Source organism: Propithecus coquereli, unplaced genomic scaffold (genome assembly GCF_000956105.1).
Source record: "Propithecus coquereli isolate 6110/MARCELLA unplaced genomic scaffold, Pcoq_1.0 Scaffold125, whole genome shotgun sequence".
Classification (NCBI taxonomy): domain Eukaryota; kingdom Metazoa; phylum Chordata; class Mammalia; order Primates; family Indriidae; genus Propithecus; species Propithecus coquereli.
The window spans coordinates 6,730,843-6,754,866 of NW_012136636.1; the positions used below are offsets into that span (position 1 = coordinate 6,730,843).

At 43.4% G+C, this 24,024-nt stretch overlaps 1 protein-coding gene across 1 annotated transcript in view; it reads right to left on the minus strand.

Annotated features, from left to right (window-relative positions):
* The window catches only part of COL4A1 (collagen, type IV, alpha 1), a 148,970-nt gene that overhangs the window by 31,551 nt on the left and 93,395 nt on the right, over nucleotides 1-24,024 (minus strand). Inside the window, exons 11-28 of the mRNA XM_012637938.1 lie at nucleotides 23,804-23,839; nucleotides 23,258-23,299; nucleotides 22,105-22,191; nucleotides 21,571-21,597; nucleotides 21,370-21,420; nucleotides 20,498-20,542; nucleotides 20,359-20,412; nucleotides 18,591-18,632; nucleotides 16,774-16,858; nucleotides 16,315-16,350; nucleotides 14,082-14,246; nucleotides 10,732-10,827; nucleotides 8,576-8,659; nucleotides 8,004-8,074; nucleotides 3,392-3,583; nucleotides 2,639-2,807; nucleotides 243-335; nucleotides 52-156 (exon numbers count right to left, since the gene is read on the minus strand). Coding sequence (XP_012493392.1) covers nucleotides 52-156; nucleotides 243-335; nucleotides 2,639-2,807; nucleotides 3,392-3,583; nucleotides 8,004-8,074; nucleotides 8,576-8,659; nucleotides 10,732-10,827; nucleotides 14,082-14,246; nucleotides 16,315-16,350; nucleotides 16,774-16,858; nucleotides 18,591-18,632; nucleotides 20,359-20,412; nucleotides 20,498-20,542; nucleotides 21,370-21,420; nucleotides 21,571-21,597; nucleotides 22,105-22,191; nucleotides 23,258-23,299; nucleotides 23,804-23,839 — 1,480 coding nt within the window. The remainder of the gene's footprint in view (nucleotides 1-51; nucleotides 157-242; nucleotides 336-2,638; nucleotides 2,808-3,391; nucleotides 3,584-8,003; nucleotides 8,075-8,575; nucleotides 8,660-10,731; nucleotides 10,828-14,081; nucleotides 14,247-16,314; nucleotides 16,351-16,773; nucleotides 16,859-18,590; nucleotides 18,633-20,358; nucleotides 20,413-20,497; nucleotides 20,543-21,369; nucleotides 21,421-21,570; nucleotides 21,598-22,104; nucleotides 22,192-23,257; nucleotides 23,300-23,803; nucleotides 23,840-24,024) is intronic.

Sequence of the window (24,024 nt, forward strand, 5' to 3'; positions counted from 1 at the left end):
TTTTCTCACCAGATCCACGGGAGGACCAAAGGGGTCATGAGGCAGGTTTACCTTTGGGGCCGGGGGGCCCTGGAAATCCAATCCCTGGCTGGCCTGTAGCACCCTTCTCTCCCGGGAGGCCTGGCCTTCCTGGGGTTCCAGGAAAGCCTCGGTCACCTATTGTGAGAAAGACCAATGGTCCGCGTGAGAAGAACGTGAGGAAGTTCCCATGGCACTCAGGTGGGCTGGAATTCTAACAGTACCTTGAGGCCCTTGGAAACCTGGGGATCCCGGAAGTCCTTCTGCTCCAGGGGGGCCTGGAAGGGGAACGACTCTTCCTGCTTCACCCTTCGGACCTGCGGACAAAGACATTCGGCGTATAAGCCGCTACACCACACCTTCTCACGGCCCCCTGTGCACCCAAAGAGAGAAGCCGCTGCCCACATTTTCCATTTCTTCCCTCTACGTTTCTAGAATCTTTCAGAGAGCTACTCTTCTTCCCAAAATGTATGTCCAATCTGATCAAGATGTTTGTTTCAAGAATTCCTTAAGAGTCCAAAATTAGAGTCATGAAAAGCTGAAAAATCTACAATATAAAGTGGATGGCCTTGGGTAATTTCTTAAGGAGCCTGTCTCAAAAAACCAAAACGGTTTTACTGTTCTCTCTCAATTTATCACACAAATTCTAAGTTGCTCTGAGGCTGACCTAAATTGTGTTCATTTGGCAGTAAATCATCCAAACATGATAAACAGATGATCATGTGTCACCCATTATGCATAATGGCGCAGCAGGGTAGCTCTGTGCTCCCCTGAGCAACACAGGAAAACCACCCCTTCTGCTTGCAAGCCAGGAAGACCAGGCCCAGCTGCCCAGCTGTTCATGCTTGGGAAATCCACTGGGTGTCAGGATCTAGCTGTCCAGAGAGGACAGAGGGGATCACCTCCAAGAACATGTGCACTGAATCTTCACAAACCTTGTAAGCATTCCAGATATGTCGGGTGGCCCCAGAACAGCCAGCACATTTTTTATCTATAGACTGTGGGAAACGCCAACTGACTGACCCTAGAAAACATCTGCTATCGACTACATCCCTGGGAACCAGGCTTTTACGATCACCAAAGTTAAACACAGCTCTGGCAGATCAAAGAAGGTTAGTTTTCTAATCTCGAAGCCGATTGGGCCTGGATGGCCAAGGAACCCTACAGACCATGGACAGAGGATCAACCCCACCATCAACAATCCTCCTTCAGGACCCTTCTTCCCTCATCTCACTAGGAGATATCTAGAAGAGCCCCATTTGGTTTTTCTGATGGTAGTTTCTGGCCAAAGAGAAAGTCTAATTCCTTCTTACAGCTCTGCGAATTTGCAGGCGCCGTAGCACAACGAACACTTGATTTGCTGACTGCGGAATGAGGAGCCCTGAGGGAAAGTGATCAGAGGTGCCTTTGCCTGGTGTCACCCTCCTGCTGCAGCAGGCATAAAGGAGACATGTCTGGGACCCTTGCTAGACAAAGAACAATTGCCAGTGGAGTCATAACAGTGCTGAGCACTCAACGGTTAAACAAAACTCAGAATGATGATAACAGATATATCAGAACAATACACTTGGACTCCCATCAAGACTGGCTAATATTTCCCATGTTGGAATGCTTATGAGCTTTACACTGTCTTAATTATGAAATAATAGTCCCACATAGGGACAGGAATTGATGATAACTGGGCTAGCTATGTGGCGATCTACAGAATCGGCAAACATGTGAGCAAGAAGGGCTCGTGTGTAATTGTTCCAACATCATTCCTGTTGGATGCTTTGATTACCCAGCTACTTAGTTACTATGTCTTTCTAAATTTACTTGTCACACATTTTTAATCACCCTAAGTCCTTTCATTCCCTTTTACAGTTTTTAAAAATGTCCTAGTAATGTATCTTACTTCCCCCCTCTACACACCAGCCATTCCCACTCCAGGGTTTTCTAGGGAACTGTATGAGTATACTATGTCACTATTGAGCACCCACTGTGTGCAAGGCCCAGGGCCACAGCCTTTTCCCCTCTGGCCCTGATAATACAGTAGAGAATGACTCGGGCGTCCCTGCTCCAGGGTGTCTGGGAAAGCTCTGGACAGGCCGTGCAAGGGCAGAGACCATCTCTTGTCAGTGCTCAGCGTGGTGCTTGGCACATGAACTCGAAAAATAGTCAGCAGATGACTGAAACCAACATGGAATTAAACAGCCATCATGAGACCACAACTGTTGTAAAGTTACTCAATGGGCACCTACGTGTCAGTGGAGAGGCGGACGTCACATTGCTTGGGACATACAGAGGATAAAATGGGCAGCCCATCAAGAAAAAACAGAAAAGAGATAAAGAGGAAAAAAATGACCTCGGTTTGATATTACTCCTACATAAAGGCTGACTCCAGTTCTGATGTCAAGATTATTCTTTTTTGAGCACCAAAGGAGGCAAAAAAAGCTTCATCCTTTTCTGCTGCACCCCTTTTAATAAAAGGATTTGTTTTGTAAAATTTGGATTTAGTCAAAAGGCCGCACTTAAGGACCTAGAAGCCACATGTGGCTTTAAGGCTGTAGGTTTCCCAAGTGGTGGGTCCCCTGCCTCTCTGAGCACCTGGAGGCTGCACCTCGAGGTTCTCAGGCCTCACCTGGCAGGCCTGGGGACCCAGGGCCCCCGGGAAGGCCCACTTGTCCTTTGTCACCGATGGGGCCAACAGGACCAAATCCTGGAGGCCCAGGGGGGCCAGTGTCACCACGACTGCCGGGGAATCCCACTCCTCCAGGGGGGCCACGTTCTCCTTTCAATCCTATGGAGCCCTGAGGTGAAAAGAGGGGAAAAACCGTTATCAGTAGCTGTGCCAGCATCCCTGCCCATGTCACATTCCTCTGCAGTCATAGTCAATGAGTGCCAGAGTTTAACCGGCTTACACTATTCATTCACCGCAGCAGCCCCCCAGGAGGGCCGCTCTAGTTAATAAGTGAAACCAGCATTCTTTCCCGTCAGCTGAGCAATCACTCTCCCTCCCGCACCCCACTTAGGGAGATACTCCAGATAATAAGAGGTTTCTATCTGGAATCCTCTTTTAAACAATAACCTGATCACCGTTAACTTTAGATTTCACCTGTATGCAAGGTGAAGAGATATGAAAACTTGTCTGTTCAGTTTCCTCAAACACAGCTGAAGAGACTGAGCCATTATCGCCCAATTGTTGAAGTCTACACTGCCCACACCCAGGTTTATAGACCTGAGTTCTTCCGTGAACCATGAAACAAGTTCATTTGTGTCAATCACCATCCAAATGCAAATACATAGATGCGATTCAAATTATTTATTCCTTTACTCTTTGCAGATCCACATTGGTAAATGTTCAAGCCTGTTCCAAGTCTGGAAATAACCATACCGGGGAGCCTTTGGGGCCGGGAAGACCGGGATGGCCGTCTCTTCCAGGAGACCCTGCTCTGCCGGGAATGCCAGGCTGGCCTGGAAAACCGGGGTCTCCTTTGTCACCCTTGAGCCGCAGGTCAAAATAGATCTCGCCAGGTTCTCCCTTGGCTCCGGGCTGGCCCATCAGCCCTGGTGCACCTTGCGGGCCCTGCAGGAACAAAGCCTCATGAAACCACAGGAGAAGCACGCACCCGACGCACTAGCGTGACAGTAGCACAGGCAACAACGGACTCAGGAAGCCACCCTCTTGAAGAATGGTTGCATAATCAGACCTCATTATTCATTTTCTACAAGCAAACCAGTAACTCCATGGTAAAGTCCTGATCAGCCAAACTTTTCATGTTTCTCTGAAAAACACTCATCTTTATTAGGCATTCCAAACAGAGCCTGGGAAGGGGCAGGGGGTGATGGTGTGGCCTTGGACACTCAGCTCTTAGAATGGTCCTCAGGTGGCTTCCTTTCCCTGCCTACTGTTACACATCCACGGTCATTTCAGCACCTGGCAGGAGGTGCCCATGTGTGGCTCGCTGGGCCCAGAAACTGCAGAAGCCGCTTCTGAGCCCAGGTGGCTGTGGAGCAGCAGGGAGGGTGGGGACAACCACTGTTCTCCAAGCCTGGTCATCACCGAAATGGAGCAGCTTTCCTTTTACGCTCACACCCCGACTCCGAAAGAGATAAGAACTTCCAGGGCACCAGTGAGAGAAGCAGCTCCCGGAAGTGAGCACTGGGCCAACTCTATAATTAGTTATTTTGAGAATCAGAAGAGTTGAAGGGATTTTACCGAGAGACACACAGTAGAACATGTTTCAGTTCCTGGAAAGTTAAATCTGTAAGGAATGCCCGCACCCACCAACGGTTTCCCCTCCAGCATCCTGGGAGCCCGCATTCACGTGGAAACAGAAAGGGTTTCAGTAACTGTTTCAATGACCTGTTCCCTAAGGACTGAGAAAGGCATCTTCTGACTCCCTGCTGACCTGGGGGACTATAAACTCTCACACAACTCATTTAATTTGAACTCCTTTTTATAAACTCCTTCCAAAGGTTCCTAGATGTATGTGACTCACACACGTGTGTGTACATAATACAGACTTCTCAAAGGAAGAAGTTGGACAACCATGGACAACCCAAAATTTGTACAGTCTTTAGGTTTAAAAAATGGCTGCCATTGATTCCTCGCCTGCTGTCATTACGTGTCATCTCTGACTTTTATTGCAACTCTGCAGGGAAAACACTGAAACCAGGACTTAGCAGAAGAAGCAGCAGACACTCAAAGAAGTTAGGTGATAGATCCAACACCACACAGCCGGGAAGTGCCGGGGCTGGGACCCAGATGCGCACATTTCTGCCTGCAAAGCCGCTACTTTACGGCCATACCTGCTAGGTGCAGACGAGAGTTAGGCATATCTAGTAAAACCCACCCACTGCGCAAGTGTGGAGGCCGGGGTTGAAGAAGTTCTGTGTCCTGCTCTAAGTCAGACAAATGGCAGATTTGGGACTAATCTGTATGAGGCTGCCTTATTCTCCTGCCCACACTGCTTGCTAAGAGCTGCAACAGTGCAGGATAAGGAGGGGAGCAGGTCCCCTTCCTAAGCTAACTGTGATGCACTGACTCCTGGAAACACATCCAACACCTCTCAGCCTCTGAAAGTATGGAGACAGTCAAAGGGACTCTCTGCATTGTTCAATATTATTGAGACATTCAAATGAAATAACATAAAAATCCAGTTCCTCAGCCACACTAACCACATTTCAAGGGCTTAATAGCCATCACCAGCCAGTGGCTGACAGTTCGAACATCATGACAGAAGATTCTACTGCACAGCCCCAGCAGGTCTGAGCTGCCTGTGCTAGAATATTCCTGAAACCCAGGACGCTGCTCTTGGATCTAGCAGGAAAGGTGGAAGACATCGTCTATTTGCTCTAATCACACGAATGGCAACAAATTATTTCTACCAGCCACCTGCCAGAGTTACAGAGAATTCATTATTTAATTGAAAGGTGTTGTGGTAGTTTTAAACGGTTTCTCTTGAGTTAATATTAGCTCGAAGCATCCTTAAATCCCAGCTAACATTAGACTCCTCTATGAAGCCCTTCCTATATGCACAGGCTGCCTTGTAGTATATAGTCCTCATTCTAGAGATTTCTTTGCTTCATTACAATTTGCAGATCTGTCTCTCTATTTGTATTCCAGGGCTTTGAGGGCAGGACCAAGGTTTCCTATCTTTCTATCTTTGATGTTTGCAACCAAGAAGATCCTAAAAGGAGTATATGTTGAACTGGCAATATTCATCAATAAAAAATAAATACCAATGTCAGAAATTATAACCAATGTATGTTTTTCTCAACCTGAAAACATACATTATTTTATGGTGATTATTTACAGCCTTTTAAAAATATAAAGCTTTCCAATACTACAATTTTAGGGTGAGAAAATATAAATCTTTATTTTAACAATGATGACCTTATCAGCTATTATTCTATTTAAGAGAGAAATCTAGATTTTTAAAACAGTGACACTGGTGACCCTAGGACATTTCACATGGTGTCTTTGCCACAGAACTTCTTGATTCTAAATGGTTCAAAGGTATTTTGATCCACATTCCCTTAAGATAAATGCTGAGTAATCAAATACTGCCTTGAAAATTCAGCATTGGCTGCATTAACTGGAGAAGATTGCGCCTGTGCCGTCTGCTTCTAAGTGGAGGTGCCACTGGGGGAAGTCAGGGAGCGTCAGTTTTCACTAATCCTCCCAGCGACCATGAACCTGGAAACCAAAACTGGCTCGGACGACTTGGGCTTCATTATCTCGCTTGGGGTCAGCCTCATGTGATCGCCACTCTTTCCCAAAACCAAACACTCGGTTTTCAAAAGGAGATGCCACAGAAACACTATCTGAGTCGCATGAAAACGCAGAGTGTTTCCCCTTTTTATTTTCAATCTACTCTCCAGCGTGCTCAGCGGGCTCTCGGACATCTCTTTCGGCCTCCAGCCAGAAAAGAGAACCTAATTTTTGAGCTGGTTAAACTGTGGAGCTATTATATAGCTTCAAATAAAAGAAAAATGACTATCTTCTCAATTTAATTATTTGCCCACAAATTCACTGTTAGAGACTTTTTCCATTCACAGAAAGAAAGAAGGTGTAGGGAGAATTTTTGTTGCACGTTTTCTTTATTTTTTTCCTTAGCATGATTTCTGCTCAGTGGCCCTTCTCTCTCTCACACCTTTTTCCTCTTTTCCATTTTTATGTGACTTAGGAGGCGGAGGTGGGTGTCTGGCCTGAGTTTCAGCCAGAGTTGAGGCAGGAAGTCCGCCAGAAAAGCCAAGGAGATAAAGGTGGTGACAGAGGTTAAAAGCATCTTTTCTGCTTCCTTCAATGTCTTTGATCCCTACTACAGTAGGGGTTTCCCAGCTATTTGAACTCCTAATTTATTTAGAAATATTTTAAACAATTGCAACTTCCAACTCAGCTCCCCAGGCATCAGGGAAGCTCTGGAAAGCAGGAGCCCAAGTTCTAACTTCAAAAGGAGAAACGACTACTGAATTCCAGCCATTTCATTCCCACATCAGCTACTTTTACCCTGGCCCTCCTTTAGAGACGCTTCTAGCAATACCTTAAAAAATTAAAAATTTTCAAGAGCTACATCAGAAAAGGATCACGCTAACAATTTGACTTTCACTTTCGGACAAAAAGAAAAAGGAATGAAAGGAATTGTAGAAACTAGTCAATGTGCACAGAGCTTAGAAGAACAAAGACAATACGGGAGGAATGGTCCCATAAGATCTAAAAGCTTAAGAAATAGAACTTAGCATATGCAACAAAATAATGTCCTTGCATATTTAAGGTTATTATTATTCTCTTCTATTTAATGGCTTCTTTTAAAACAAGCCAGAACAGCTAGGAAGCTGGTATTTTTTTAACTGATGTTTCATGTCAATGTGTTTGAGATCTTTCATTTATAGATTTGAAAAAGCACCTATATGAAAGATGGTGGTAATAGGAATTTTGAAAATACACATCTGTAAAAGGAAGAATGAAAATGTATTTCAAATCTCTAAAGAGAACTAGGTCAGTTTTCCTTAACCTGTCCATAGAAACTGCTGGTGCTGAACCTATTCAACAAAAAAGTTTTTAGATTATCTGGTATGATGTCACCAGCAGTGGTAATGCAGAAGGACAGTTCACTCTACAGTGTAGCTGCTTGGAGGTGACTCTTGTGGCACCATTCGTTTCAAGAAATCCCAGAGGCACTGTGGAAGGACACACCACCCTTCAGCTGCACCTGAACACAGGTAAGCAGCAACTAAACTGCGCCAGGTGAAAAGAAAGTCGGTTGCAATTCGGGTTCTGCATTTAACAGCCTTGCCCATGCCGGGGCGGGGACAAAGGTCACATGCAGTAATTCTAGACTGCTGGACACAGCCACACCTGACCAGCTCCCACAGAAGGCAGAAGCCATATTTGCAAAGGCAAAAATGTACAACTTTGTTGATTTATTTATTTATTTATTTATTTATTTATTTATTTTGGTGGCAATTTCTACTATGTATGTGAACTCGGGTTTACTTACAGGCAATCCTTCAAGACCATCCCTGCCAGGCAAACCTCTGTCGCCCTTGGCCCCTGGCTGTCCTGGGAAACCTTTCAGAAGAGACAGGGAGAAACAGCAGCATAGCATTCATGAGACACTTCTTCAAAACCCTTTTGTTCTTTCAAGATTCAAGAGCATAAAAGCCTTTGTATGAAGTGAATGAACGTTTGAAGAATCTTGAGAGTAATAAATGATACGTCCAAGATGGGTTCAAAGGGAAAACAGGAGCCCAAACATGAGTGACCCTGCAAGACTGCTACCATCCTCCTTCCCGCCCTCCTGCCTACACCCCCAGGGACCACTTTAAGGAAAAACCTAAATTCTTGTAATTTCTTTTGAGATAACTAAGTTTGTTATCTCAGTTAGCTGAATGACCTTGATAATTTTGAACAATGTGGACAAACCCTGGAAGTACGACTTAATATTCTTTTTATTATGCTCTGGTTTTGAATGCAGACAATTAGGTCTTGGGGTAAGATCTGCCTCACTGTGAAGGTGCTAACACATTGAAGCAAATTCTGATCTGGTCCTTTTCACATTTGGGGTCTTACCTATTTCTCCTGGGGGTCCCTGTGGCCCAGGGGGACCACGGAGTCCTGTCGTATCACAGATGAGGCAACTATCTCCTTTTTGACCTAAAAAAGGAAACACAAGGGTGCTTATATGTAACATGTGAGCAGCAGTCCCTGCAGGGTATTGAGAGAATAGCACAGGGCGAGTCTGTCACTAAGAGTTTTATACTCAAACACGTTTTCTCAGATTGAACAGACGGTTCTTCCTGACGGCGCTCTCTGCTAATGGGTGGGAACTGCCGTAAATGCGTGTCCCCCTCTTGGTCAATGAACACGCCCGTGCCCTCAGCATGTGTCACATGTGACCACTGGCACACTGTTTAATGATCCCTGCCCTTCTCCCAGCAAAAGAAGAGGCTGCCTCACTAAAAAGTGGTCCAGAAATTCAATTTTGCCTATCAGCCTGAAAACATTTGACCGTTGTAATTTTGTCTTTAATTCTAAAGCTTTCCATCCCTTTTCTCTTTGCTTTAGCATTTTTTACTCAGCTGTCCATAGAGCTCATGTACTTTACTGGTTGACGGATGGTCAACATGAATAAGAGGCCATGAAAGCTAGAACAAGTGTCTGCCCCGACACTCAGGACAGAAGAAGAGAGAGACCACAGCACTGAAAACCAGGAGGAGATGCCCTCCCTCAGAAGTGCGAACATCTGAAGTCTTGATTTTCAATCTAAGCTCAAAGGCCTTATGGTGTCTTAATATTCCTGTGTCTTAAATCTTAAAATGTCTGGTTTCTTGGCACAAATTGGGCATAATCTAGAGCAAAAAATACTTGTGGAGAAGCCCACACCAGGCAGCGCACGGCACAAACCGTGTACGTCTCCCCTCCTGGCCCCAGCCGGCAGCCCCAGCACCAGGGGCTGTTACTACCCACTCCACCCCAGCAGGCCCCCCTGTCAGAAGTGAAAACAGGGCCAACCCAGGGAGGTCACAGCCCCAATGTGTGGACGGAGGAGCCCATCAGTGGGACAGGCATAGTGCAACCTAGCTAAGAACCCACTAAGTTCTGGGCACCCAGGAACTCACTGGGTGTCTCTGCTCATAAGGCTCAAGGTGAGTGGGGACACACAGTGCCACCTGGGCAGGCTGACAGCACTGTAGCAAGAGTGTGAAGACACAGGAAGAAAGATGCTTCTCCTAGGATTTGGGGGATGGATAAATAAGATTTCAGAGGCTACAGAGTCTGTCATAAAATGGAACAGCCCATCTCAGAAAGCGCTAAGCACCTAGTAATTAGAGGAACTCATTAGAAACCAAATGGCAGTGGACTCTGATCGGTGGCACCCCATGATGACTTCTAGGATCACTTACACGGCTGTCAAAGTTCTGAGATGCTAGCTGAATGTTTTCCATGCAGCATTTGCGTTTTAGACTTTAGAAGACTAAAAACTCTTTACAATCCAAAGCCAGAAATGGTGCACAATAGGGTTGATTTGAGGGGATGGTTTCCTATTTGTTCTCCTCTCAGGTTAGGTTATATACAGACATATAAATATTGGAATATCCATTGTGCATTCCACTCTAAGACAGACAGGACTGTTGATGTGGTGATAATCCATCTGTTCCCAGGGTGGCTGAAGACATAACATAGGTCCTGGATGCTGTTACAGCAAACACTTGGAAAGACTAAAAATGACATTGAGAACCAATGGTAATGTTGGTTAATCCATCCACAGCAGATTTGCTCACACCGATTACGCAAACATGGTTTTAAGGGCTGGTGCGCATTCCATGTGCAGGTTTGTGATTCGGCTTGAAGGAGGGTGTGCATTCTTTGATAACACTACTCTCAACCGTTGAAAGGAAAGGCTGCAGCAACAAATCAGTCTGAGAGTTGAACCTGCTGATCATGTCCACAATAGTGTGAATGACTTCACAGTCCAGGGAAAGAGACGAGAGCAGCAACTCTGACATCCAGGGCTGTCTCTACCTTTCCCTCCCGGACCATCAGGATGATCTCCACTGAGTTGCAGGAAGACACTCATTCTAGGAATGGATTTGGGGGGAGTTCCAAGTACAGGAAGAATATATCTAAGCCCACCTAACCTGACTCCAGAGCCAGCAAGTAAGTGGGGCAAAAATCATATGCGAGGATATGACCATCATTTAAAATAAGTAAAAACCTCTTCTTACCTTTCTCTCCAACTTCGCCCGTCAAGCCTGGCTGCCCGGGAGTTCCAGGGGGACCCTGATCACCTGGGGGTCCAGGCTGACACTCCACAATCCCATCTGAAATTGAGTTTTAAAAGTTATAGAATCACAGCTAGGTATTTTTATCCTCTCTTAATTCAATCTCTATTATAAAACTAAAATATTTTAGGCTATTTGATAAGGATTAGAACTCCTGCTTTAATTTGCTTCCAAATAATCAATCCAAGGAGATCAACTTGCAAAACACAATCAGTACACAGAGCACATCGTCCACTCACCATCCCAAGCATTTGCTGCTAGCATTTCTCTGTCACAAATTTTAAAGCATTTTTTAGTTCATTAGCCCTGTCCTATACATTATTTCATTTTCAGCTTGTAAAGTATGTATTATCATCCTTATTTTATGGACTAAGAAACTGAGGCTCAAAGAAGTTGTCATTTGTCCATAGTCACGCATCTGTTACGTCAAAGCAGAAACCAGAACAATTCTATTCTTTTTTTTCCCTAAGCAAATTTACAGCCAAGTAATCATTATTTTAGAGATGCAGGCTTTCCGTGAGGAAATGCCTCTCATTGTCCACATTCAATTCTGAGCATCATTTATGTAAAGAGACATGAAAATAAATTATAGTATTGCAAATACCATATGTCGTGGGTTCTCGTAAAAAAAAAGAAAAAGGATTGTTTTAGAGTTTGGATACACCCTGTGATAGAGTTTATATTTCCCTCTCCAGTATCTTCGAGGATATACCCTGTAATAGTTTATATTTCCTTCCCCAGTATCCCTGAAGAATAAGACAGAGTGAACAATTTAACACAGAGCATTTCTGCCCAGGCGCTCCACCATGACCATAACCCTCATGTGCATGTAGAGCTGAAGCCCCCGCTCCTGCTAGCAGGGTCTTCTCATGATACACAGACTCAAGGACAGAGACCGTGGCAGTCACTGGACACCCCAAGTGCCCTGCAACAGGAGGGGCCTTGGGTCTGGGTTGGGCCCCTCCCTCTGGCTTGGGTGCATTAACCATGGTCAAATCTTCCAGCTCCCACCACTCCAGGTAGAACAAGAATGCCTATGAACAGCCAAAACCTCCTTGTTGATGACTTGGTTTGGCTCAGCAAAAAAAGTCAGTTTCAGATGTGTAAGAACTGAAGCTGGGGAGAAAGCCTTCTTTCTTTGTGTGCTGCTCACTTGTTTTTCCCTGAGCTTCTCCTGACAAAGCACAGGTGAGAGAGCCTGAGCTGGTGACAACTAGGCCCCACAACCACTGCCGTGAGCCTGCTCCTGTCCTCTCCTGTGCTGTTGGGCTCCTGGTTGCCCTTCAATCTATGCACGATGGAGACTGTCTGTCTTGGACAAAGTGGATTCCATTTTTATGCTTCAAAGAGCAGTCCCTAATTATTCAGCTATGAAGAACCCATGTTTCCCAGCTCTGTGAGCCTAAGGTATATTAATTCCCCAACTCAGGGAACGTAGGCTCATTAATATCAAAAGGCATATGATTACTACACTCCTTTTCCAGAACATACCTCCTGCCTGCCTCACCTCAACCAGAATCCTTTCATACCCCTTGTGAAAATGCAATGATACGTCTTCACCAAAGTCAATTCAAGATAACGTGAAATCTAAAGCAAGAATACAGTGATTATTTCTAACAATAGGAGTTCTGAGTGCAAGTGCAGAGTTCACGTTTTACAATGCCTGCTCATCGAGGGTCTCTGCAGCCACATGGCTTAGCCCTGGCTGTGACGACCAGGACAGGAACACAGAGGCAGAACTGGAACGTAGAAATCTCAACATTGCATGGTTAATGTGCAGTGAAAGGTCCCCACGTAGTAATAGCTTTAAGATGTCTCCTCTCTAACGTACTCATACATCTGAATAAAAATCTCATTTCTAAATTATCACTTAATAGTCTGTGTTTGGGAACTATTTAATTTACATCGACTAAGAAAAGCAACCTGGAAAGTCGGAATGGTAGGTATCACAATGTGTTCAGCCAACATATCCTGTTCAATTAACAATGCTGGAAAGTTCATATTTTGGTACTTGCAAAATTACCAATATCCAAGAAAATGCCCCTTCCCCAGATTTCCCCAGGATGGGCTCCCTCACCTCCTTGTCTTTGTGGATCACTCCATCTGCAACCACAGCCCCACCTCGCCCTGCCCAGTCCTCCCTGTCACGTTCCTGCTATGCTTATCCTCTCTACTTATCTCCCACATTCCAGATGGCTCACTCATCTCTCTGGCTCGTCCCTGCCTCCCCCACTGAACGCACACTCCAGGAGGACAGGATGTTTTATTGCTGCTCCTAGAACAGGGACTGAGGCATCGAAGGCACCCCCATCGCTGTTGGATCAATCTGGAACCCAACCACCCCTCTGATGTGCCCACAACCTTCTCTCGGAACCACAGAGAAAAAGTGGCTTTGGATTGGATGTCTCCAGGACTTAAATATTTCATCTTCATTTTTGACATTTCACAAAATCACAAGAGAAGAGGAGGAAATCCCATAAAGTCACATATGCTCCATCCTTTTTCCCACCCAAATTCATCTGAAACCAGTGGTCTCCTCCTGGCTTTGTCTGGCGTCCTGTGGTAGCCTTGTCCATAAGGACTACCTTTCGTAAGGATGGGTTCGAATTCTAGCACATAAATCTCACCAGTACCTAGAGCTCGTGAATCCTCCTCTGATCAACCACATGGAGGATCTGTGTTTAGATGTCCCCAGGGCACATGTTGTCACAGATCCAGCAGGTCCCAAAGGCCTGCTTGGGAAATCTGAGCATACTCCCATTGGACTGGTTGACTCAAATCCTCTGATATTTTCTTATTGTTTGCTTTGATGTTGTTGCAATCGCAGGACCATCTTCACTAATCATGACTTTAGTGTTATATGCTCAGCTTTTCTGGAGTCTGGATTTTACTGATACAATCCCCTCATCCCTGCTGTGTGTGTGTGTGTGTGTGTGGTTGTGTGTGTGTGTTTGTATTAGTTTGTGTCTCTAGATGAAGTAGAATGCATTTTGTTTTCAATAAAAACTACATAACTCAACTGGCTTGCTTTTTAACTTTTTAGATACAGGAGACTCAGCTGGTTAACACATTACTTATTCCTCTAAACCAGTATTTTTTTTTTTTAACTATTCCTTTTTGTAGCAATTCTGTGAAAATATCCAAACAGGATATGAATAATTAACACATAATTGGACACCAAGCCTTTGTGCTACTCTCTAGTCCTGGAGAGCTGTCACGGCACCCAGCCTGGGTCTGCCTGGTGCCACACATCTGCCCAGACATTACATACAACCACCCTGGAGGGAACTTACTCGTGTGGCCGGGCTGCCCAGGGGGCCCAGGGGGGCCTGGAGGGCCCGGAAGCCCATCCCTTCCACTTGGTCCTGGCAAGGATACTCCTGGAAATCCTTGGTCACCTTTTTCTCCTCTTTCACCAGGGAAGCCAGGGGCACCAGCCTGCCCAGGCACAGGGAAGCCTGCGACCAGCACAAAATCTCATGTAAATCATCTCAAGGCATTTAACATCCACAGCACAAGCTATTTTCCTAACTTTTTTCAAGGTAAAATGACGACTAGATTATCACTGAAAGGGGAACTTCTCTGGATGTGTAAAACCAAATTAAGTCGGTAGGCTTCTTACCATTTAATGCTTCCTACAAATTAACTTTAAGGAAAAGGGACTCATTACATAGACATAAAAATCTGTGAATTTCTTTCAGTGCAAATAGCATTCCCAATGTATGAGAGAAAAGGCTGTGGAGGGTGCATTCCATTTCTACTAGGAGGAAAAGGCTACAAAAATATCATTAAGAAAAGCACGAGTGGACATGGTAATAGGGCTAGAAATCGAGAGCAAATGGCAGAAAAGCAAAGTCAGGACAAATAGGACGGTTCTGTGCAAGGGTCTGAGTACGGGCAGTCAAGTTCAGCCTCTGTCAATTTCTAAGGGGGAAGACGATACGGCCCTGGGGCAGCTGAGGTTTCTGACGTCATGTTTGAGGGAATAATGCTCAGGAGGCCACACACAAAAGGGCTCTGCGGTTCTGCAGGGAAGAGCTGGCATCTGGACCCCGCATGGGGCTGAGAAGAGGGAGAGTATGAAAAACAGCCCAGATGAGGAAAACCAAACCTGGGAAAACTGGGCGGGGACAAAGAACAGAGCGGAGAGGGGAGGGAGCGTCTTGAGGGAAGGGGAGCAGACCCTAGGACACCTCACTGAGTCACTGGTGGGAAACCCGCGAGTACATGCTCAAGGCAGCAAAAGATCTAAAGGTCCATGTGGCAGCCGCCAGATACTTATCGCCCCATCAGGGAGAGGGAAGGAGGAAGCAGCTGCCATGGAAGAGGAGCAGCCACTGCCCAGCGGGGGCCAGCCCAGGCCAGCGTGAGAGGAGAGAGGGGCAGACACCCAGGAGGGTCACACAGGAGCCCAGGACGGAAAGAAGACGGTGGTCTTGGGAGGGGGACGCTGATAAATCCCCCAGCCAGGACAATTTCAATGGCTTTTTTATCAAAAGTATGAGTTGATATCAATACAGTGTAGATAAATGGTTATTTACTGTCTAGTAAATACGGCATCAGATAAGGGAAGCCATGAAGTCCTACGTTGCCTCGAATCAAAGAGAAGAAAATGGTTGGAAAGAGAAAAAAAAATGATATTAAGGTTAGATCCAAAAGTTTTTATAGAAAGTAGGAGCAGATAAAGGCAGGTAAGGGGCTGTGTCGGGCTGCTGTCTGATCCTCAAAAAAAAAAAAAAACTGGGCTCTGGGAGAACTTGGAACTACCAGAAAGGAAACACACGAAACAATGAACAGGAAGGATAAAAAAATTAAAAATTCAAAACAAACAAAGTAAAAATCTTAAGGGCTCTGAGCACTCACTTGTGTTTCAATTCTAGGCAATGTGAGAGTTTTTATCAGACCCTTATTATTTAATACATCTGCTCTGGGACCTGGGAGAGTACCACAAGGACACACACACAGGTGCGTACACACGTGCATTTGTACATACGTGTGGAGACAACTCCCAGCCTCTGTACTACACAGTCCGCTAGGAAATGCAGCTAGCACATGTGAAACAGCTATAGAATAATTTCATGCTGGGTGATGCCGGAGTTCATGGAAAGCGAGACTGGGTTGCTCAAAGAGGTTGGAAGGAGTTCCATCCTGGAGTCTGATCTGCAGGGGAGTGACATCCCAGACAGTGGGAAAGTGGAGTCGAGAGGCTGAGGAGGGAAGAATGTGCCTGGGCTGAGTCAAGGGTCTGTGGAAGGACAGGCCAGCAGGGTGAGGTCAGAGTCCCCAGGAGAGAGAGAAGGGCTCCCATCCACGGTGTGCATGTGCACGAACAACGTGCTGACCTGTAACTTATGAAATACAAACTGAACACTTATCATCGGGCACATTTTGCTCTCATAATTAAAAAAATCTAATAATATTGCCAGCTACTTTGTGCAAATATCTAATGTACATGACAAATATGGTCAGAATATAAACCACACCGAAAGTGTACAAATATGCTACCAAAGAGTTAAGGATTCTCACCTGGAGGGCCTGGTTGGCCTTGAAGTCCTGGGAAACCTTAAAAGAGAAAGAGAGAGTTGGACAAACTAAGAATAGTTCACCCTTTTATATATACTTTTTATTCCTCTGCTAAAAGTCCTGCTTGGTGTGCTCGTAAGTATCCATGCTCAAGGGGAACACAGAACACAGAACGGGAAACCACCGAGCATCCTCTGGAAATGCTGCTGTGTCCTGGAAGCTACAGAGGAGAAGGGCTCCAGGGTGCCCCACGTGACAATGAAATAGGAACTAGGAGAAGAGCCGGTCACCAGACAGTCCTGCCAGGCTGCAGGTGCTTTCAAAATACAGATGAGTACAGGTCGGAACTGGAGAAAGGAGAGAAAGGGGTGGGGGGGGTGTAGTGGGGAGAGAGAGAGAAAGAAAGGGGAAAAAGGAGTGAGGGGGGGAAGGAGAGAGGGAGGAAACAGGGAAGAAAGCTACCTTTCGGGCCCGGCTCTCCTCTCAGCCCCGGAGCTCCTGGGTAGCCCCGCTCTCCTTTCTCTCCCACAGGTCCTGTGCCAATAACCTGGATTAAAGAACAGAATACCGTGTGGTGGGGGAGTGGCTGGTCCCGTATAGCACAGCAATGTGGGCGAAGAGGTGAACACATTTGTCATTATCTCAAGAAATATGAAAGTAAAGAGGTAGCAGGGGTGGTGGACAGGGAGGGGGAGGGGAGAGGTCCCGAAAACATGTCAAATGATATCATGTGACCATCTCTTTGCAGGGAACTTTGCCAGGCAGTTCTCAATCTGAGGTGTGGGTTTGGAATTTCTAAATGTACCTGAAAGCCATAAAACGACATTTTACTTTACAGGGTATTATCAGAGGAACACCCTTAAATTTCCTCAGGCAATATGTAACAAGAGCACTCAAATTTCTTTATTGGAAGAAGTTTTTTGCTTTTTGTGTTTGTTTGTTTTTTTGATGACCAAAAGTGGGCACTTCCTTAAGGTCACAGAGATATAGGCCAAGAAGAGGGTGCTGTCGGCCTCGTTAGAAAGGAGAATGCTCATTCTCCTCGACTCTAAATTCCTCAAATTCAAGGAAATGGCAAAGTCAACTATCGCATATTATCTTTAATATATAATCCCTCTGTATCAAATTAATGGAAATTATTAAAATGTGCTGATATTAAATAGCTTGATTTAGCCATTCCACAAAGTATAAATATATCAAAACGTCATGTTATGTATCATAAATATATACAATTTTTATGCTAATTAAAAAATGAATAAAGTAGAAATCTTTAATATAAGGAAAAAATAAACAAAATGTGCTGATGAAGTTCCAGTGCAAACAGGATACTCCACCACTGCCAGTGGATCACAAATGCAGAATATGGAATCATAAATATATGTTGAAGTATTAGAAGCATTAAGAAGGTTCAACACTTAGATCCAATAATCCTGTTCCTGGGGATGTAGCCTAAGGAAAAATTATGCCACCCCCCAAAATGGCCAGTACAAACACATTCTCTGCCACTAGGAAGGATGACAGCAAACCAGAGAATGGTAACATTTTCATTATTTCAAAAAAGGCTCGGGGCAAAATGGCTAAAGCAATTATAGTACAACTCTGATAGGATATTGAAAATGATTGTGTTGGCTGGGTGCAGTGGCTCATGCCTGTAATCCCAGCACTTAGGAAGCTGAGGCAGAAGGATCGCTGGGAGTTCAAGGCTGCAGTGAGCTATGATTGCACCACTGCACTCCAGCCTGGGTGACAGAGCAAGACCCTGTCTCTTAAAAAAAAAGAAAAAAAAAATGATCATTGTGACGAAAACTTGCAAGCGTGAAGAATGTTCATTTTTAACAAATATCACGTACAGTGGGTGCAAGTATGAAAAAATATGCATGTGGACAAGGAGTGAAATGTTATTTGCAAAAATAAAAATTGTTTTACGAAGATAATCAAATTGTGGATGATCTTCTCCTCTTATTAAAATTTTCAATAATGGGTGATTTTTTAAAAAAGGTTTCAAATATGTTGCTAATATTCTTATCCATGTGCAAACCTTTTGATTTTCGGTGGCTTAAGGATGTGTAGAAATTATCAAAATATAATAAAAATAGTAAATACCAAACTCCACGCGATACAAATTACAAAATTATTTTAAGTAGCATGCACCCACTTTACACAGAAATGCCATTCTAGGGACTGCGTGCGGCGGGCCCTGTCCTGTGCAGCCGCGTGCTCTGTCTCCCGCCCTCCCTGGTTCCGTCCCCTCCCCGGCCAGCCACAGCACTTCTACTCACAATGCCAGGTGGGCCCGGAGGACCTGCTTCACCTTTTTCTCCCTACAAAAGAAAAAATAAATTTCCTTGCATATTTTTACTATCAAGAATGTCTTGCAAAAAGCAAGGTTAAACTCTTTTTTTCTGGTGAAATAGAGATTGTACCCACAGCATATTAAAATTATTTCTCTCCTTAGTATCTCTCCTTGTGATTAGCTTAATGTGCTCTTTGATTATCACAACAAAAATAAATACATTTCATGTTGCTTTGCATAAACATGACTTGTGGAAATTAAGATTTCTAAAGAACATAAATTGGAGGCCAATTATTCACATTACAAATTCGTCCTATTGATTTCATGCTCCCTCTGGGAACTTTAATAGAATCATTTATAAGTTGAATTAGTAAACTGTGGGTTTTCAATGAAATAAAAAAGAAATTAAATAAAATGATATGAAAGCATGATTTCTGAATATATTCTCTTAAAGAAATCATTTTATATGAGGATTTTAGGTGTAAGATTGTTTTAAATTTGAATTGGAAGTCATAATGTAAAATCCTCTATTAATTGTAAACATTGGTGGATAAATTCTGATCACTTTGAGGTTTAATTTAATCCATATTAGATGAAAAACCCAAAGAAATTAGCCCTTTTATGTAAACATCATCTTAATAATTTAGAAAATCCTAACATATGTACCTTATGTCATTAATGTACATTTTTTTCATTTTAAATTAAGGCATTAAACTAGAATTGAATGTTTTTATTTTTCTTAAGTGAATACAAGAGGAGATTTTAGAAATATCTACAGGACTTATAAACATCTCAGCGACCATGTCTAAACATATTTACCATTTAAAATATACAGGATTTTAATTTCTCAAAAAAATACAGTCAAGGATTTCTCTCTTTTGTCCCTGGCTTTACAAAATAAACCTTGAGGCCCTCTCCCTAGTTTTTCACTTACCGTTAGTGATGAATAGTTCAAAATTATCCCTTATTTTAGTAGAGATTTATATTACCTCTCACGATTAAGAGAGAAAAATGAAACAATAATGAATTTTTTTCTGCTGTCAGATTGAAAAATATTTTTTAAAGTTGGATAACAACCAGTTCCCCAGATGAAAGGGCATTGGCCTGGCCTGCTTTTGGGGCAATTTGGTGGTATGTGGCAAAAGTTTCAAAAAAAGAGTCCAAATATGGACCCAAAAATTGCACTCTTAGGAATTTATGATGAGGAAACAACCAGACAAGTGACCAAAAACACTTGTAATCATAAAAATTTGGAAACAACCTAAATATCATGCAATAAACAGCACAGGTGTTAAAAAACGTTCCTATATATAATTATATTGATGGATATTGAATACATCCCCCTTATATCATTAAGGATGTATATAGTTCCATACCATTTTTTTAAACATGCAAGCATGTGTGTGCACATAGGATCAATGTTAACTCTGACCATTTCTGAGTGTGTAATAGAAATATTAGTTAAGCTTTCTTTTCTTCATTATATCTTTCTGCATTTTCTGTTGTTTTATAATCAGGAAAGAAATTAATCTACTATAAGAGAAGGAAATAAAAACTTGAATGAGTGGAATGTTTTATATTTTTTTCTTTAAAAATTTCATGAACGTGAAGAAAACCATTAAGTTGTGCTTTACTTACAAGGAGCATAATTAATTTTTTTTCTTTGTGTACAAAGTCCTTTAGGAAAAAACGAACAAACTTCTAGGTTGAACCACAAATCAAAGGTAAAAACTCAAAACAGTGTCGTCATTTACCTGAGGACCCTGCCGGCCGGGGAGTCCTGGGTACCCCGAATCGCCAGGAAAACCCTGAAATGAGAGAGGGGGCGGCAGCAGTCGTCAGCTGGGGAAGGAACAGTGGGGCCATTTTTAAAAACTGTGCAGAAATACTTACTGGGCTCCCTCTTTCTCCTTTTTCACCATCTTTGCCAGGCTTTCCCTATAAAATACCAAATTTAATGTTAGTATTTATAAATAATAACTATGAAATGACACCAAAGCTCTGATTCAGATAAACGTTAATATGTTGTCTCTCTTATGGAATCACAAGCAAGGTAAATAAGGCCTCTATGTAAATTGACAATTCTTCAGTAATAAGTAATATATAATGATTAACTATTAAAAAGTTACAATGGAAAAGAACTTCTCAATTTTTAAAGAATGGGGTCTGATTAGCTAAAAAATCCTTTAAAACATCATTATATTTTGGTAACAAAGCTAACATCAGAGAAGTCTGCTTATTGGCAAGCGAGTATTTGGTAGCTGATATGCAAATGATTCGTTTTGATAGAAGTTCCCATATGTTATTTCCAGGTAGAAACCAGAACTGTCTCAGGCAGCTGGCAGCTGGGTAGGTCTCAGGTCGCCACCATCCATGAAGTGGAAGCATCCTAGCATCCCAGGCTCGCAGCTATGCGAATATTCTGGTGTTCCGGGCAGGGTCTCAGAGCTGGTGAGTGACAGCAGCAAAGGCAAACCAACCAATTGATCTAGACCAAGCAGGACAGGCAGCTCTCCGGGACGGCCCAGCTGGCAGGTGGCCCTCGTGAGCCTTTTCCTGCACCTGGCCACTGCAGCCTCGGTTCTGGGTCCTTGAACAGTAAAGAGCCAGTGGAGGGTGGGGGTGAAATGATGGGAGCTCAGCAAGGCTCCAGAGCAGCCTCCACGAGCCTTTTCTATTCTTATGTTTCTATGAACCGGCGATTTTAGGACTGAAAGGAAAACTATTTAACAAGGAAGAATAAAAGGATTTTGGAAAGCACTCACTCGGGGCCCTGGTTTTCCTGGTTCACCTTTCTCTCCAATTCCTGGCATTCCCTGAAAAGAACAAAAAGAGAGAGAATTAGCTTCATTAATATATTTAAGTAAACTATTAAATTTAAGGTGAAATAAGCTTGCAACTTAAATTTAATATTTTATAGTCTTTGCTGTAAAAATAATGATCATAGATAGAAATTGAGTATTTACCTGAAATCCAGGTTCACCTTTTTGACCCTAAAAGAATTGAGAGACAGAGGGAGAGAGAGAGAGAGAGAAAGAGAGAGAGAGAAAGCCATTATATCTAATGGCTATATCAATTTTTATATGCTACATTGAATATGTAACAGAAAAAAAAAATCCTTTTTCTGATATAGTAACAAAGAAATTCACACTGGTCTCCAGTGTCCACTGGCAGCACTGACTGGGTCATGGGACTGGCCACCACCGTCTCTGCCCCTCAGCTTGGCCCCCTTGGCTGACCTGGCCCACCCCAGCCTGGGGTGCACTTAAGAAGCCCTTACTTAGTGAGTCAGCCTCAAATCAGTCTTGGGCTAACCCAGTTCCAGCTGCCTCTGCTTCCAAAGGTGCTCATAGTTATGGAATGGATGGTCTGTCAATCTGTTTTCCGGGTAAGGATTGAATGCAGCTGGAACAGCTGAATGTGGACCCAGTTTCCCTTTGTCCTTTAGAATTTGTCCAAAATCAGAAAGGCAGCATTCACTGGGTGAAGCCCACTCCTACCTTCTCTCCCTTGGTGGCAAAGTCTCCTTTTTCTTGAACTTGAGCTTGTCCTGGTACTCCTGGAGGCCCACTGACCCCTTGATCACCCTGGTGATAAAAAAATTTCCAATTTATTGGGCATAAGAATAATTAAACAGAGAAGAAAAAAAACATAGAGGGGGTAAAAGCCTACAATAAAACATCTATTTTGAAAGTGTAATTATACTGTATTCTATTCTAATCATCCTTGCCTCAGCAGAAAACCAAGTCTCAGTAGGAAGCTAGTACAACAAGCATCTAAAGCCAGGAGGAGAATTTCACTTCCCAGGGTCAGGGAAGGACAGGCAGCCACTGCCTCAGTAATAACAAAGGAATCTGAGCAGCCACAGACACATCTGAACTTGCATGTACACGTATGGTGTATGTGTCTAGTGTACCACGGCAGGAAAGAATGGCACACAAAGTGTGTGATAGAGCTCGGGAAGAAAGGAGGCATTTTAGGTAACCCCAAAGTAAGAGAACCATCAAGAATTTTCTTCTAAGGCATCCTAACTCTGGGGACACTCTGAAGTAAAGTGAAATCCAGCACAACGAGTGAGGTCTAAAAATTGCAACTACATAAATTTCAGGAGCAATTATTGTAAAGTTTATGAAAAGACTGAGCCAAAAACTGGGGTGGAGAGTAGGCCAACTGTGTGTGGCGATCCACCCAGGCCTGGCTGCATTTGGGGTCCCTGGTCCTGATCGCCTATACCACCTGCCACACCGCGGAGAAGACCCTGGGCCTTCAGCGGGCAGCTGCGGCGGCTGCAAGAGTCCCTCTTAGCTAGTGCCCCGCAGTCCTAAGTCTGACTCTGTGATAAATTCGAGGTCTGACTTTACCCCTGATGAACATTTCCATTAAACCCTACGTACAGATAACTGGAATTAGCCTCACCTTATTCTCTGCTTGTCAGAGCACATGTGGAGCACTCATTCTAGCTTACTCAATGAGCTAGAATAAATTCAATAACCCTGACATTTTAAGAAAAACACTATTAAACTTAAGAACATGCAGAGAAGCGTAATTAACTATGGTCATAAGGGTCCAAAAGTTGATCCAGAGGTGGAAATTCTGTCCCATTCACAACTGTGACTTTAAACATGAAAATACTCCAAAGCAATGTGTACTCACCTTGTCACCTTTTGGTCCTTGAAAACTTAAGCCCATTTGTCCCTGTGGATTAAAAATTCAGCTTTCATTATTAGAGTTGTCTGCTTTGTTCGAAGTCATCCCACAAATCTCAAGTAAAATGAGATAATATGGTAGATTTCAAGCAACACCTTTGTCCCATAACTATCATAAAATTTTCCAGAAAGTTATGATCATACTGCAGTTGATGTCTATGAAAAAGTTTTTAAAGTATTATTGATAAAAACATTTTATAAAGACCTTTTTATTTTAAGGCTTTTAAACTCTGCCTTTAGAAAACTAAGGGAAATATCAGTGATTGCAAAGTAATGACTAAGGGTTGAATGGAAGGACAGATCAACAGATGGATAGATGCTGGATAGACAGAAACAGACGACAGGTAGATAATAGGTAGATGCTTACATGTACACACAGATAAAGATAATATAATTTTCCAAAATGTTTTACAGACACTGAAAGAATGAGTTATGGCAATTTCATGACAGTCTTAAACTAATGTAAAAGAACACTAAATGAAAAATCCTTTACCTTTTCACCTGGGGGGCCAGGAGGACCTGGGGGACCCTGTAGGAGACAGCGTTTTAGTTAAATATGATCCACAACCCTAGTGAGCTTTAAACCCTTCCTTGTGCTGAAATTATCTTAAGATTCTGTGATTAACATGGTAATTATTTGTTAAATATTTTTCTCAGGCTATAGATTGAAATAATCAGAAATTGGTCCAGGACGATTATTAACAGCGATGGAAA